At 43.9% G+C, this 14,167-nt stretch overlaps 1 protein-coding gene across 1 annotated transcript in view; it reads left to right on the top strand.

Annotated features, from left to right (window-relative positions):
* Positions 1 to 14,167, top strand: part of LOC124595579 (discoidin domain-containing receptor tyrosine kinase B-like) — a 195,109-nt gene that overhangs the window by 90,762 nt on the left and 90,180 nt on the right. Inside the window, exons 2-3 of the mRNA XM_047134373.1 lie at positions 586 to 688; positions 5,703 to 5,808. Of these exons, the coding sequence (XP_046990329.1) occupies positions 622 to 688; positions 5,703 to 5,808 (173 nt within the window). The 5' untranslated portion in view covers positions 586 to 621. The remainder of the gene's footprint in view (positions 1 to 585; positions 689 to 5,702; positions 5,809 to 14,167) is intronic.

A 14,167-nucleotide genomic window follows, 5' to 3' on the forward strand; every position in this document is an offset into this window, starting at 1 on the left:
TTTTATTTTTGACGAGCTAGTTAAAAGTTTCTCCAAGTTTCTATCGTCATTTGCGTAGAAAATATACCAGATGTGATTATATCTGGTTTTAATGATCACCTCGAAAGTCAGAACGTTTCCTTTTCTACTCTTACATGTCATGCAGTCCTGTCACACATGGAAATCCTCACGCCACAGTACCGTGGCACGTACCTGGAGCAATCCACAGAACATTTGTAACCCTCTGAATTGTACTGACACACTTCCAGTATTCCCGCAACTAACGAAAACGAGCTGTCGCACAATAATCCACTTTGCTTACAATTTTTTGTGCTCGAACAGTGCACTACGGAAATCTGGCAGTACTACGCATGAAATTAAACGTTAATGACTACTCTCCTTTCTACTCATTTCTCCAACTACGCATCAGTTCATATACCTAACGACCTCTTCTTACGAGAACCGCAATGGTTTCAAACACGAAAGGATAATTGACACTTGCTCCTTTCCTGAAGCCAGGCTACGGGACTGGCAATGAAACCCATGTTCTGACACGTGTTACGACTTTGAACCATAGCGTTCTAATGGTGTGTTCCTTCTTTGCAGGCAGGTTTGCGGTGAGCAGTGGCGGAGTCAGTGAGGATGCAGTTCTTGGCGGCCGTGGCTCTGCTGTCACTCCACGTGGCACTGTGCTCGTCACTCGACGTGTGTGAGTACGCACCTTACCGCTATACTTACTGCTATCACTGATAACAATTACTAGTTAACCGCCGACAATGTGCAATATATTTATAGCAATTCGGAATAGAACATTGTGTAGCAGACGTTAGTGTTAATACATTATCTGATCAAAAGTAACTATACAAGTCTATGTAATGCAGATTATGTCGCGAGAGGCGGAAACCACCAACATAAAACGAGGCATTGATTGTCATCTGAGCAATGCATCCTTTAGCAACCTTTTAACCGTATAAAACGCTCCAAATGGCAAAAATAATGTTTCATCTGAAAAAATTATGTGACTACACCTCATATGATCCAAAATGTCATTGCGTAACAGAACCCTGGCTGCACCTGGTTAATAAAATTTTTTGATCCATGACTGGATTTATAACATGACAAAAAATTATTAAAATCAAAAAACCAAAAAGAAATTAGACATAGGTTTCAGGGAGCGTGGACTGGGCTCACACGGCACAAATGGGTCCTCTGATGGCTGGCTTATAAGTTAGATTTCACTGGTCTTGGATCGGGCGACGCTCGCCCTTTACCTGAGAATAAAGCGAAGTCGCACATTGGTTTCTACAATGGACTTGCATTCGGGAGGACAACAGTTGAAACTCCCGTCCGGCCATCCTGATCCCCTAAATCGCTTAAAGCGAATGTCAGGATGGTTCCTTTCAAAGGACGCGACTAATTTCTTTCCCGATCCTTCCTTAACCCGAGCTTATGTTCCGTCTCCAGTGGCTCGCTTTCAATGGGACGTTTAATACTAATCTTCCTTCCATCCTTCCGGCTTTCGTTTCCATAGGAGACAGCCCATTTTATCTCTGCTTTTGCACAGTGTAAACTCTCTGTGCTGTTCTCGATGTTTCCTGAATTTTTGGTCGTTTTTTTTGGCCTAACGCTACACTATGGCGCCACGTTCCTTAGAGCAATTGTGTGTGTGTGTGTGTGTGTGTGTGTGTGTGTGTGTGTGTGTGTGTGTGAGTGACTGTATACTTAGTTGGTACGAGAGCCGATTACACTTGTAGCAGGTCAGGCTACCAGTGTGCTCGCGTCTGTGCCTGTGATTTCCCAGATTTGAGACTAAGCTGTTATCTAACTGCTGCAACTTCTCGTAGAGCTATCGAACAGTCAGGTTGAAACGGTCTTGCAGTGACTGGATTCCAGTAAGTTCACGATGCTCCACTCACGTGGCAAGTACAAGTCGAGTCGTAACACCCTTCCCTGCAGACCCAGAAGCAGACGTATGTGTTTGTTTGCGGCGTTGCCTCACTCTACGGCCACATATTCTATCACTGGTCGGATCAGCGCTAGATTGAACAGTTTGAGGGTACAGTAAAAGCTGGAACCTTTAAGCGTCATAGCGCTTTATCGCTGACCTCAGTAGTGCGTTGTCTCTGCGTGAGGTATCCTTCTAAGGTTGTCCACGGCGGATATTACGCAGAGCCCGCGCTGGCTGAACGTCCACTGGCGCTAAAGGCGGCTTGATTGTAACGGTTTAGCCTTGAGCGGTATTAGATGCCATTCATGGCCCTGGCCCATAACACGTTGCATGTCCTCAACAGTGCACAGCTGGCTTTTTGCGAGCATCGATCCACCGCAGAGTTCTGGGATCTTGTCTTGTCCATCTCTGCTAGCATTCAGTGCTCGGAGGATGATTCACAGCTGTTGGTGGTTGAATGCCTAGTATCTGACAGTGATTCACATTCTCCGCCCAGCCTGACTATCGTTAAGGTGAACGCGTCAGAGATACTCGGGCTACGTATTCTGGCTGCAGCCTGCTCCCATGCCAAGCGCTTCCGTCGTTGTCAGCATGTCACGAGGAGCCGGCGCTGGCGAGAATATTCCGGTAAATACGGCGACCAGGCTCCTGGAAGTCTTCGAAGTCCTTAGTTACGCCCCACTGAACTGTAGAGTTTTGACCTTGCCTGTATTACATTTATGATTCGGATTGCTCTCTGAACTGTTTCATTAGTTGAAGACAACCTGGCCATTCTCTGGACTTCCTTTTGGTTAGACATTCACTTCGTGAACTCCTCTGTCATCGACCTCAGAAAACGCCGTTCGTGCGACCAGTCTGTGCGGTACCGCCAGTGAGTGGGGCCATAAAGTGTGATCTACCTAGGCAGAGTAGAATAGAAAATAACGGCTTGTCTCTTCGTGCCGGATTATAGAGGCGGCCACAAAAAAATCGGATTTTCAGCAAATGACGTTGCTCAAGAGAATGATTTATTGGGACGAGGTAAATGTTTAGCAAAAGAACGTGTTTAAGTGGTATTTAAAACCGCCTGGCAACGAGTCCCCACTGTCACTCATAAGTAAGATCTCTGGGTCATAAGCAAGGACTATCCTCTGAGAAACAGTGCCCTCCTCAGCCTGTTCACATTGTCAGTGACTCACGTTCATTTTGCGTGTAGTGCTGGTGCATCCCAGTCACACATCGTCATTCACAACAGTTCTGTCAGTCATAAGTAAGGTCTCGCCCCTGGGAAACAGTGCTCTCCTCAGCCTTTTCACATTGACTCACGATCAGTTTTGCATGTAGAGCTGCTGCAACCCAGAAACACACTAACTCTTACTCGTCGCCATTCACTACAGTACTGTCAGTCATAAGTTAGGTCTCTCGCTTGTCCGTAGTGCCAGTGACTCGCAGTCCGTTCTCTGCATAAACTGCTGCATCCCAGGCATGCGCTGTCTGTTACACTTGTCCATTCACTAAAACACAGAATACATGTGGACTTCACTCCTATAGTTCCTCAAAGTTGGAATTTTCTTTGCAGTAGTGAAAATTTGTAAAAAAGGAAATTCTTTTTTGCAGATATAGTAACGATACTTAATGGCTATCCAAAATGAATTGCTGATATGTATAAAACTCGTAATGTAAACTTCAAAGATGACTTCCCTCATATCAAAATTGCCGTTTCTATTATTTGCGTTGGGTAGGAGTAACTTTATGTGTCTGTGAGTGAAGGGTTCTGAGGAGCGAGATATGCATGACACTCTCGATCAGAATTACATCGTGCTTCTATTTTGGAAGGAAATTCACAAAAGCGAGAAGCCTGATGTCTCGAGCCACGGCGTCTCGCCCGACGATCTTCGTTGGCTTATAGAAACCCCATAGGTCTCGGTCTTATAGCCGAAAGATTCGTCCGTATTCCAAGCATTTTTGTTCATAAACAGAACGAAATCAAAAAGTAATGCATTGTCACTCAGATCATATAGTGAATTTTCTAAATAGGTTTTTCGTAGCAAAGAATATAAATAAAACTTATAGAAAGAAGCAAAGCAAAATCGATATGTGTTTTATACACGAAGCGAAATCAGTAAATCCATACATTCCTGCCAAGTAAATTCACTGTCAATTTATATTCATAAAGCTAAGATTGTGTCGCTTCGTTCTGTCCCTGACATAAAGTTCAGAAAATATTTCTGCCAATGAGGTATATGAAAAAAACAGCGCCACCTAGTGGTTGTTTGATGTAGTATTTGGTAACAACTAAACATTCGAACTACTAAGCTGGGCAAACGATATTATATAAAAGTTTAAATTACAATATATGTTTTTCCTTGTTCCGATTTTGATGAAGTAAATCGTGTATGTTTCTCCAAACCACGATCAAGTTTCCCCTTGAAAATACCATGAAAATTCGTGTACTAACTTTGGCGATTAGCGTATTCAAACAGACAGACACGGCAGATTTTAGATAAAACGTTAAATTGCGATATCTCTTTCTTCATTATCCGATTTTTATGAAACAAATATATGTTGATCCAAGCTACAATCAAGATACACTTAAAGACACCATGAAAATTTGTATAGTAGATTTGGAGACAGACAGACACAGTGATTATACAGTTCTGTTATTAGCGCAGAAGATACAGATAAAATCACCTCAGCTGTATAAGTAAACGCGCTACGACCTGTTTCGTGTTAAGAACATCTTCAGGTTGCCAGGCTGTGCTATAGTCATGATACACGTGTGAATTATAAAAATTGGTGGTTTAATTAATGATTAAAATGAAATAAACGATTGAAAACTACATTTCCCGTGTCTTTGCTGGATGAAGATAAAACCATTTTTTGCATCATGTCAAAAAGCGTCTTAAAGCAATGGAAAGATTCAAAAGCTAAATACTTTTAAGAAAATGGTATTAGTAATGGATAACCGACAAGGTTTACTGTTGATGCGGTGGTTGTAGATGTTTACGCCCCCTCCTCCCCCTCCCCCAGACTAGGTGACCGATATTCACAGCGCTTCGTGCAAAATAAAGTGTCTGGCGCAAGTAAATATTATCTGATATACTTTTTCTTTTGAAACTTCCATACACGTTAAGAAATTACCATTTGGGATTTACACTCTGGTAGATTTATATCGAACTTCTTTAGTTGAAAGCAGCACAATAGTTCCTTCCAGTAACCTACTTCATTCGTTATACATAAGTAGTGATGATCGGTTATACAGTGAATAATGCAGATCAGTCACTTCAAAGAAATACGTAGTTTTGCGGAAAGTTAAGTTTGGAGGCTTAACACAGCTCAAAGTCATTTTAGGTAGTATCGGAAGTACAGAAGATACATGCGAGGTAAGTTTTTAGTTAAAGATAGGATATTTAATCTCTAAATGTAATTTGTGCAAGCTTCTTCTGCTTAACTACGTCGATAACAAATGGGAGGAATGTTGGTGAGCTAGGATCACAAGTGAGTTTCAATAAAACACACACACACACACACACACACACACACACACACACGCACACACAAAATGGCAGAAAGTGTTGATGAATCATATAACTTAAATGTTATTTGCTTTCCCTTGGTGACAAACAATAAATTTTCTTTCCCTTACTGCCCTGACAGAACACTGCGAAATATAGGCGTCAGAGAAAGAGTTGAGTAGTGTCCTTCCAGAGAGGCTTACTTGGTAAGCCACTCAGCGCCGCGCCTGCCTCGGAAGTGTGACTCAGGCTCCATTAACATGTGTTCCTGTGTGTCGCAGCGCAATGCGTCTGGCCTCTGGGAATGGAGTCCGGCGCCATCCCGGACAAAGACATCACCGCCAGCTCCTCCTTCGACAGCGGAAACGTGGGACCGCACGTCGCCCGGTAAGTGTCAAGCGTGCATGGTCTCTGCGCTACGCAACAACTAACTTTCTCCATTAGTATTCAATACTTTCCCGTGGTGTCCCCAGGGCGTGCTCAGACAAATGCCGGATGGTTCCTTTCGAAAGTAAGATGGTGATTTCCTTCCCAACCTTCCATAATCCGAACTTGTGCTTCGACTCTAGTGACGTCGTCGACGCGAGTCCTAATTTACTTCCTTAGTATTCAGTGCACAGCCTATTTACTAATTACATCTCTATCCATCCGATCAGAAATGGAAAGCAAAAATGACAGCTGCGACAAATGATTTGCCGAACAGTACATTCCGACCATTCCAATGAACGTGAGGAGTGGCACGCGTTTCGTCGCGGGTTTGGACTTAAATGCTATGCTCTATGTTTCTGTCCTCACCACAGCTGTGAACTTGGATTCTTGATCACAAAATATTTCGAACACCCAGTTCCTTGTGAGGATGCTGCTGGGATGAAAAAAAGTGTTATGTTTCTGTTGCGGTCATGTATTCCTTATTTTATTGTCGTATCAGTTTAATAAATTAGAGTTTGCAAATGTAAAAATTGATAGTGACTGACACTGAAGCTGATAAGTTTTCATTTTAGAGATACGTAGGCCAGAAGATATGTCAAAGGAAGGGAAACCTACACTTAAACAACGTCAGTAGGTTCCGAGAAAGATTTTGACAATGTTGGCTGGAATACTTTTTTAAAATCCAAAAATAAAAGTGATAAAATAGAGGTGGCGGAAGGTTGTTTGCAATTTACATAGAAACAAGACCGAAATTATGACTGTCAAAGGACATGAAGGGAAGCAGTGGGTGAGAAGGGAGTGAGACAGGATTGTAGCCTATCTTGGATGTTGTTAAACCTGTATAATGAGCAAGCTGTGAAGGAAAACAGGGAGTAATATGGAAGAGGAATTAATGTTCAGGAAGAAATAATAAAAACTTTGAGGTTTGGTGATAGCACTGTAATTCTGTCACGGATGGCAAAGGATTTGGAAGTGCTGTTGAGTAGGACGGATAGTGTCTTGAAAATAGGCTATGCTGTAAGATCAGTGCCGACAAAAGCAAACAAGGGTAATTGAATGTAGTCCAGGTCATACTGAGAGAATTACAGAAGGAAAGAGACACAAAAAGCAGAATAACTAATGATGGCCAAACTGGTGACCATATAAAATGCAGACTGACAATAGCTAGAAAAAAAAGAAAGTATGTTAACATCGAACGTAAATCTGAATCCTAGGTATTCTTTCTTGAAGGTATGTGTCTGCAGTATAGCGTTGCACGAAAATGAAACATGAACGATGAACATCTCAAAGAAGAGAATAGGAGCTTTTAAATTGTAGAAATATTGAAGAATGTTGAAAGGTAGATGAGTAGATCGAATAACTGTTAACAGCTGCTGAAACGAATTAGAAAGAAGAGAAATTCATGGCACAGCCTATTTAAAAACTGGGATCGGTTTATAGGACATGTCAAAAAAATGTTGAAATGTGTGTGAAATCTTATGGGACTTAACTGCTAACGTCATCAGTCCTTAAGCTTACACACCAATTAACCTAAATTATCCTAAGGACAAACACACACACCCATGCCCGAGGGAGGACTCGAACCTCCGCCGTGACCAGCCGCACAGTCAATGACTGCTAGGACATGTCCTACGGCGTCAATGAACATTCAGTTTTGTAATGGAGGAAAGCGATTGGGATACGAATTGCAGACGGAGACCAGAGGAAGACTACACTAAATAGCTTCAGATGAATGTAGGTTGCTGTAAGCTATGCAGAGCTGTGGAGACTTACCGGACAGAGTGCAATGGAGAGCTGCATCAGACCGGTCTTCTGACTGAAGATCATACCAAGAACCACTTCTTACACAATAATGGTGAACAAACCCTGAAGGCCCAACAGTACTGACCGACCGCCGTGTCGGCCTCAGACCACAGAAGCGGATATGCAGGGGCATGTGGTCAGCACATCACCGCTCCCCCGGCCGTTGCCAGAACCGTGACCACAGCCGCTACTTCTCAGTAAAGTAGCTCCTCAATTGGCTTCACAAGTGTTAAGGGCACGTCGCCGGCCAACAGCGCTTGATAGACACGGAAGGAAATCCACCCAAATGCTAGCCAAGCCCGACGGCGCTTAACTTCGGTGACAGTCATCACTGCAGATGTGTCAGAGTAGATATACAACTCGTATTTTTATTCGCACATAAACTCATGCTTCGCGTATTAACATAAAAAGGAGACTAAACCATTTTTCTATACGACGACACCAAGAATATCGTCAGCATCATTTCAATGAAGATGAAGACTTATCTACCAGTGTTATTTAGCACATAATTTGCAAATTTTTCTTATATAGGTATTGCTAGACGTTCTACGTTGCCTCTGCAACGTCTAAAATGAGTGTGTGCCCAGTTTGTTTAGGGAGTTTTCATTCAGATTCCAGCCTGCTTGAGTGAAGAAGTTTTACATGTTCACTGCTGTACATGGAGCTTTTTTTGATATGGTGCTGGGACGATAAGTCAGTATGTTGCAGTTTTTCAGAGTCACTTAAATAATACACATAGACTCGTCAGTTGAATCAACATGTACAAACCGAGCGAAACAGCTGTTATACTGCTTTTTAAACTTTTCTGCAACAACTACACGCTGTATTTAAAAATGGTTACGTAGAAATGAAGTGCATTGTGACATACAAAACAGTCTTTCAGAAGCACTTCCAGTAATTTACTCATTGTGGTTTTACTTCAGACGAGATTTTCATTGCTTCAGACGAAGAAATAAAATTCTTTAGAAGTTCCCGACATGATGTACATTTCGAATCAAATTCAGATTTTTTGGAAGGTACTGATGAACTTTCTCATAAGTGCACTGCATATTTATTTAGATTTAGTTCCAAGAGTCAGCTAATAATCTATTCTCCTAGAATGTGAAAAGAATTACCAAGTGAGACGGAAGGTTTGATAGTAACGCACTGTCGGCTCCACCACACAGACCCTCCGTCAACTGGAACACCAACAGCATAGTAACATCACGTGCTGCTCCTCCCAAACCCACAAGGAAACGAAGCGTTCTCGGGGGACACGCTGATGGAACAAATGTCGTTATTCCGGGGTGTGCTTTTATCACCGTGAAACATGGTAATAAGATGGGAGGCGGCGGTTTAGGCCCAGAGCGGGAGAGATGGCAGCTCGCGGAAGAGAGTTGCCGATATTGCGCTAACGATGTAAAAATTCGCACGTAAGCGGCGAGATTAAACCGCGGCAGGGCGCTCCTCCCCCCAACCCCCCCCCCCCTACTCCCCCGCACGACCCCCTTACTCCAGCCCCTCTCGTGAGGGTTGCTATGACGACACGGCAGAGTGTGGCGCGCGTGGAATGTGCGCGGAATGTGCGGGTAATGAGAATCTGGCCCTCTCCGTACTCTGTAAGCGGCTGTGTACCTCCTGCAGGTGCAGTAATCGCGGCACACAGGCTATTTGGTGGACAACATAATTTAGTCAAACATTTCCGGGATTCCTCGCAGTGGCTGCCGTTATTGCTTAGAGAGGACGCAGCGGAACGGACATTTTATGTATCACATGGTTGAATGGATTAACTATTTTAAGGAACTAAAACCTCGATTTAGGTATTGATCATCATTCTAGTTCCTGTCGCCTGATACTCACTGTTAAGCTATGTTGTTCTCTTAACGTTCTGTTGATTTTTTCTTCCCGCACAGCATTAACGCTGCAAGATGGAGAGGTGAGTCTGAATGCATCATTCCTGCTCGGCGTATTGGCGTATTGGCAACCATTGGTCCGATACAATGGCAAACGTGAATTTTGGGTGGTTCTGCACATTCTTTTCGACTACTGTCTGGCTGGTGATTTAGAAACACAACACTCAAACAGCTAAAACACAGAAACGAATTCAAGAAGAGTTACACTAAACTGCCCACGGATTCACACACCATCATCAAATGTCAATTTTTAATTATATTACACGAAAAAAATATTTCCTTTGTCATTTGTTATCCGATATCAAAGTTGAAATTGAAACAGTCAGTTGTTCTACATTTAGAATGACTGGGTCGCAATGGCAAAAGTCATACACAAGGCAAGGTATGACTTTATTGCTCTCTTAACGCGTTTGGGGATTTATTCATCTTCAGATACCCAGGAGCGATTACTGCACGTAGATGTGTCGTTTCAGCAGATGATTTGTCGTACAGATCGAACTATGCAATCACTGCATTCGGCTGTGGGTATCGAAACGGAAGAATTTTTAAACAGGGCATCAAAGCCTATCAATTTCCAGGTTGAAACGCGAGCAGCTATGCGACTCTGAGACACGGAGGTGCAAGAGGCAGAAGGTGTGCTGTGTTAATAACAGCTCGATACGATCATGAGTTGATCCAGTTTAGTTTTGGGTATAATCTTACCTTGAACAGCTCTACAAGGCAGCGGTTCCCAGACTGCAGAAGGAATTTCGTTTGCTTAAGTTTCCGCCACAACGATTCACCTATTTTCTTGATGGTGTACTCAAAATGAAACGCACTGAATTTGTAGAATTACTTGGCCATGGGAAGAGTGTATTTTTATATATAACACAAAAATACTGACGGATGAAGTAGGAGAAAACTAAAAAGGAAAATTACAATCAACTGAAGATCGATCATTGGCTAAGAAACGCGTTGCGATCCGTTGTAAAAGTGAAAATCTGCGACTCGTAATGGTTTCCTCTTCGGCTGCCCTTTCATTTTAAGCCCACAGCAGAGGATTTGACACTCGTACAGGGACATAACACAAAAAATATAAAAAAACAACTAAATTCTGAGACGTATCGCAGACAGGTCAATCTAGAGCGAATAAACCCACTTGCGCTGTCCACGTCGTTTGAATACGCTTGGGACAGTGGCGTTCGAAATAAGTGGTTCATTTATTTATCTATTTTAATATACACTCCTGGAAATTGAAATAAGAACACCGTGAATTCATTGTCCCAGGAAGGGGAAACTTTATTGACACATTCCTGGGGTCAGATACATCACATGATCACGCTGACAGAACCACAGGCACATAGACACAGGCAACAGAGCATGCACAATGTCGGCACTAGTACAGTGTATATCCACCTTTCGCAGCAATTCAGGCTGCTGTTCTCCCATGGAGACGATCGTAGAGATGCTGGATGTAGTCCTGTGGAACGGCTTGCCATGCCATTTCCACCTGGCGCCTCAGTTGGACCAGCGTTCGTGCTGGACGTGCAGACCGCGTGAGACGACGCTTCATCCAGTCCCAAACATGCTCAATGGGGGACAGATCCGGAGATCTTGCTGGCCAGGGCAGTTGACTTACACCTTCTAGAGCACGTTGGGTGGCACGGGATACATGCGGACGTGCATTGTCCTGTTGGAACAGCAAGTTCCCTTGCCGGTCTAGGAATGGTAGAACGATGGGTTCGATGACGGTTTGGATGTACCGTGCACTATTCAGTGTCCCCTCGACGATCACCAGTGGTGTACGGCCAGTGTAGGAGATCGCTCCCCACACCATGATGCCGGGTGTTGGCCCTGTGTGCCTCGGTCGTATGCAGTCCTGATTGTGGCGCTCACCTGCACGGCGCCAAACACGCATACGACCATCATTGGCACCAAGGCAGAAGCGACTCTCATCGCTGAAGACGACACGTCTCCATTCGTCCCTCCATTCACGCCTGTCGCGACACCACTGGAGGCGGGCTGCACGATGTTGGGGCGTGAGCGGAAGACGGCCTAACGGTGTGCGGGACCGTAGCCCAGCTTCATGGAGACGGTTGCGAATGGTCCTCGCCGATACCCCAGGAGCAACAGTGTCCCTAATTTGCTGGGAAGTGGCGGTGCGGTCCCCTACGGCGCTGCGTAGGATCCTACGGTCTTGGCGTGCATCCGTGCGTCGCTGCGGTCCGGTCCCAGGTCGACGGGCACGTGCACCTTCCGCCGACCACTGGCGACAACATCGATGTACTGTGGAGACCTCACGCCCCACGTGTTGAGCAATTCGGCGGTACGTCCACCCGGCCTCCCGCATGCCCACTATACGCCCTCGCTCAAAGTCCGTCAACTGCACATACGGTTCACGCCCACGCTGTCGCGGCATGCTACCAGTGTTTAAGACTGCGATGGAGCTCCGTATGCCACGGCAAACTGTCTGACACTGACGGCGGCGGTGCACAAATGCTGCGCAGCTAGCGCCATTCGACGGCCAACACCGCGGTTCCTGGTGTGTCCGCTGTGCCGTGCGTGTGATCATTGCTTGTACAGCCCTCTCGCAGTGTCCGGAGCAAGTATGGTGGGTCTGACACACCGGTGTCAATGTGTTCTTTTTTCCATTTCCAGGAGTGTAAATTGACACATCTAAACTGACAACAGTGATGGCCTTTAGTAATGCACGCAACAGTCTATAACTGTTTCGGTATTTGACTTCACTTTATTTGTTCCTCTGCTTACTTCGATGGCAAAACTGCATGTAACACACAAATAATCACCCAGATATCCAACATCGACACCTGTGCTATTGAGAAACCTGCGGTAGTAGTTCTAAAGTCATTTGTTTCATTAAATATAAGAGGGAAATCTTTAATCTGGATATTGGTTCAAAACATAAGTTCTTGCTACACTTAAATGGGCAGTGTCTCAGTTAATTTTCCCGTTCACATCTACTGTTTGCTTTTTGTGATTAAAGATGTACGCGGTTAAGTTGCGCCTATCTCGAGACGTATGAAGACTGCGAATGCTGTTGTAACTTCTAAATGAGTATCTGGAATGGATATTCCTGTTTTTCAGTCCTGAATTGCCTAATTCGCCGCTAAAATAACAGATGAAGCTAAATTACTGACGGATCAGAGTAATATATCATCTTTTCGAAATAAAATAAATTTACAACAGTTTAGGGTGAGATATTCGTACAGACTGGAGACTAAATGGTGACAGACACCGGTTTCATTCATAAAAGATCGCAAACTCAATTTGCATGTAAGCAAATTGTCAATTTTTATTATTATTCGCAAAACATTAGCAGTACTGCGCCCACACAATTTATATAGACGGCATTCCAAATGTTAACATTCTTTCTCTGAATAAGTGTAACACACCATAAAACATATATTACCGGAGTCAATTTTAAACATGACAACTCGACCTCCGACATTCTGCTCTCACTTGACACCACCCTCCAAACCAGTAATTATTTCTTAGAGTCTTTTAACGTAGCTTTTTAATTTTTCGCTCATCATACGGCCAACTAGTGCAATAAACGCCATGAGTTATTTCTCCACTACAATTACTGTCTTCGTGTTCCTTTGATTTTGCATTCATTTTATTTTCTCTGGGTGTAGTGCCTACTCATACAATAGAAAACACAGAGTACAGTATTTTATATATATGGTTACGTGTGCCTCATAATTAGCCAAAAAAACTTCCGTCAACAACATTTATACAGGATACTGGATACCTATGGACACAATACAGATGGTCTCATTTACGCTAACCACCACAAATAACGTTAGTTCGTGGGCAGAGGCTATATCAACTGAGCTACCCGACCACGACTAAAAACCAGTCCGCGTGGCATTACTTCCACCAGTACCTAATATCCTACGTAGCAAACTTCACAGAAATTCTCTTGCGTAACTAGCATTCGTGGAAGAAAGGAGGTGTGGGTGGTAAGAGATGAGGTACTGGCGGAAGTAAAACTGTGAGGACGAGCTATGCTCGGAAAGCTCAGATGGTAGAGCTACATAACGTGTCACAATGTACCTTTCTCGTAAAAATGACTTTCTTAAACTTCTCAGCAGATTAAAACCTTGGGCCAGACCAGGACCCGAACACTGGACTTTTGCTTTGTGCGGGCAACTGAGCTCCCCAAGTACAACTCCCAGCCTCATTTCCGCCAGTACTTCTTCTCCTACCGCCCAGACTTCACAGAGGTTCTCCTGCGCAATTTGCGGGAATGGCACTCCGGGAAGAAAGCAACTTTCGGAAGTAGAAGATAAAGTACCGGCGGAAGTATAGCTGTGGGGGATCTGAGCTGTGTCCCGTTACCTCAGTTGGCACAGCACGCGACCACGTTAGGAGGCAAAAGTTAGGGTTTAGAGTTTCGGTGCGACACACACTTTTAGTCTGAAAGGAAGTTTATGTGAAGAGTGCACTGTGATACGTTTCTTTAGGAGAGACAGTGAATTAGCGAAATAAAAATACGGCGCGCTCTTTAAAAAAGACGTACTGCTGTTTGTATCTTCGTAACGAACAAATTTACAAAAATGGCAAATATGCTGGTTATTTCCCTCTGGTAGCTAAACAACATTTGCTTGACCTTTTTTTTA

This window comes from Schistocerca americana, chromosome 1 (assembly GCF_021461395.2).
Source record: "Schistocerca americana isolate TAMUIC-IGC-003095 chromosome 1, iqSchAmer2.1, whole genome shotgun sequence".
NCBI classification, from domain to species: Eukaryota; Metazoa; Arthropoda; class Insecta; order Orthoptera; family Acrididae; genus Schistocerca; species Schistocerca americana.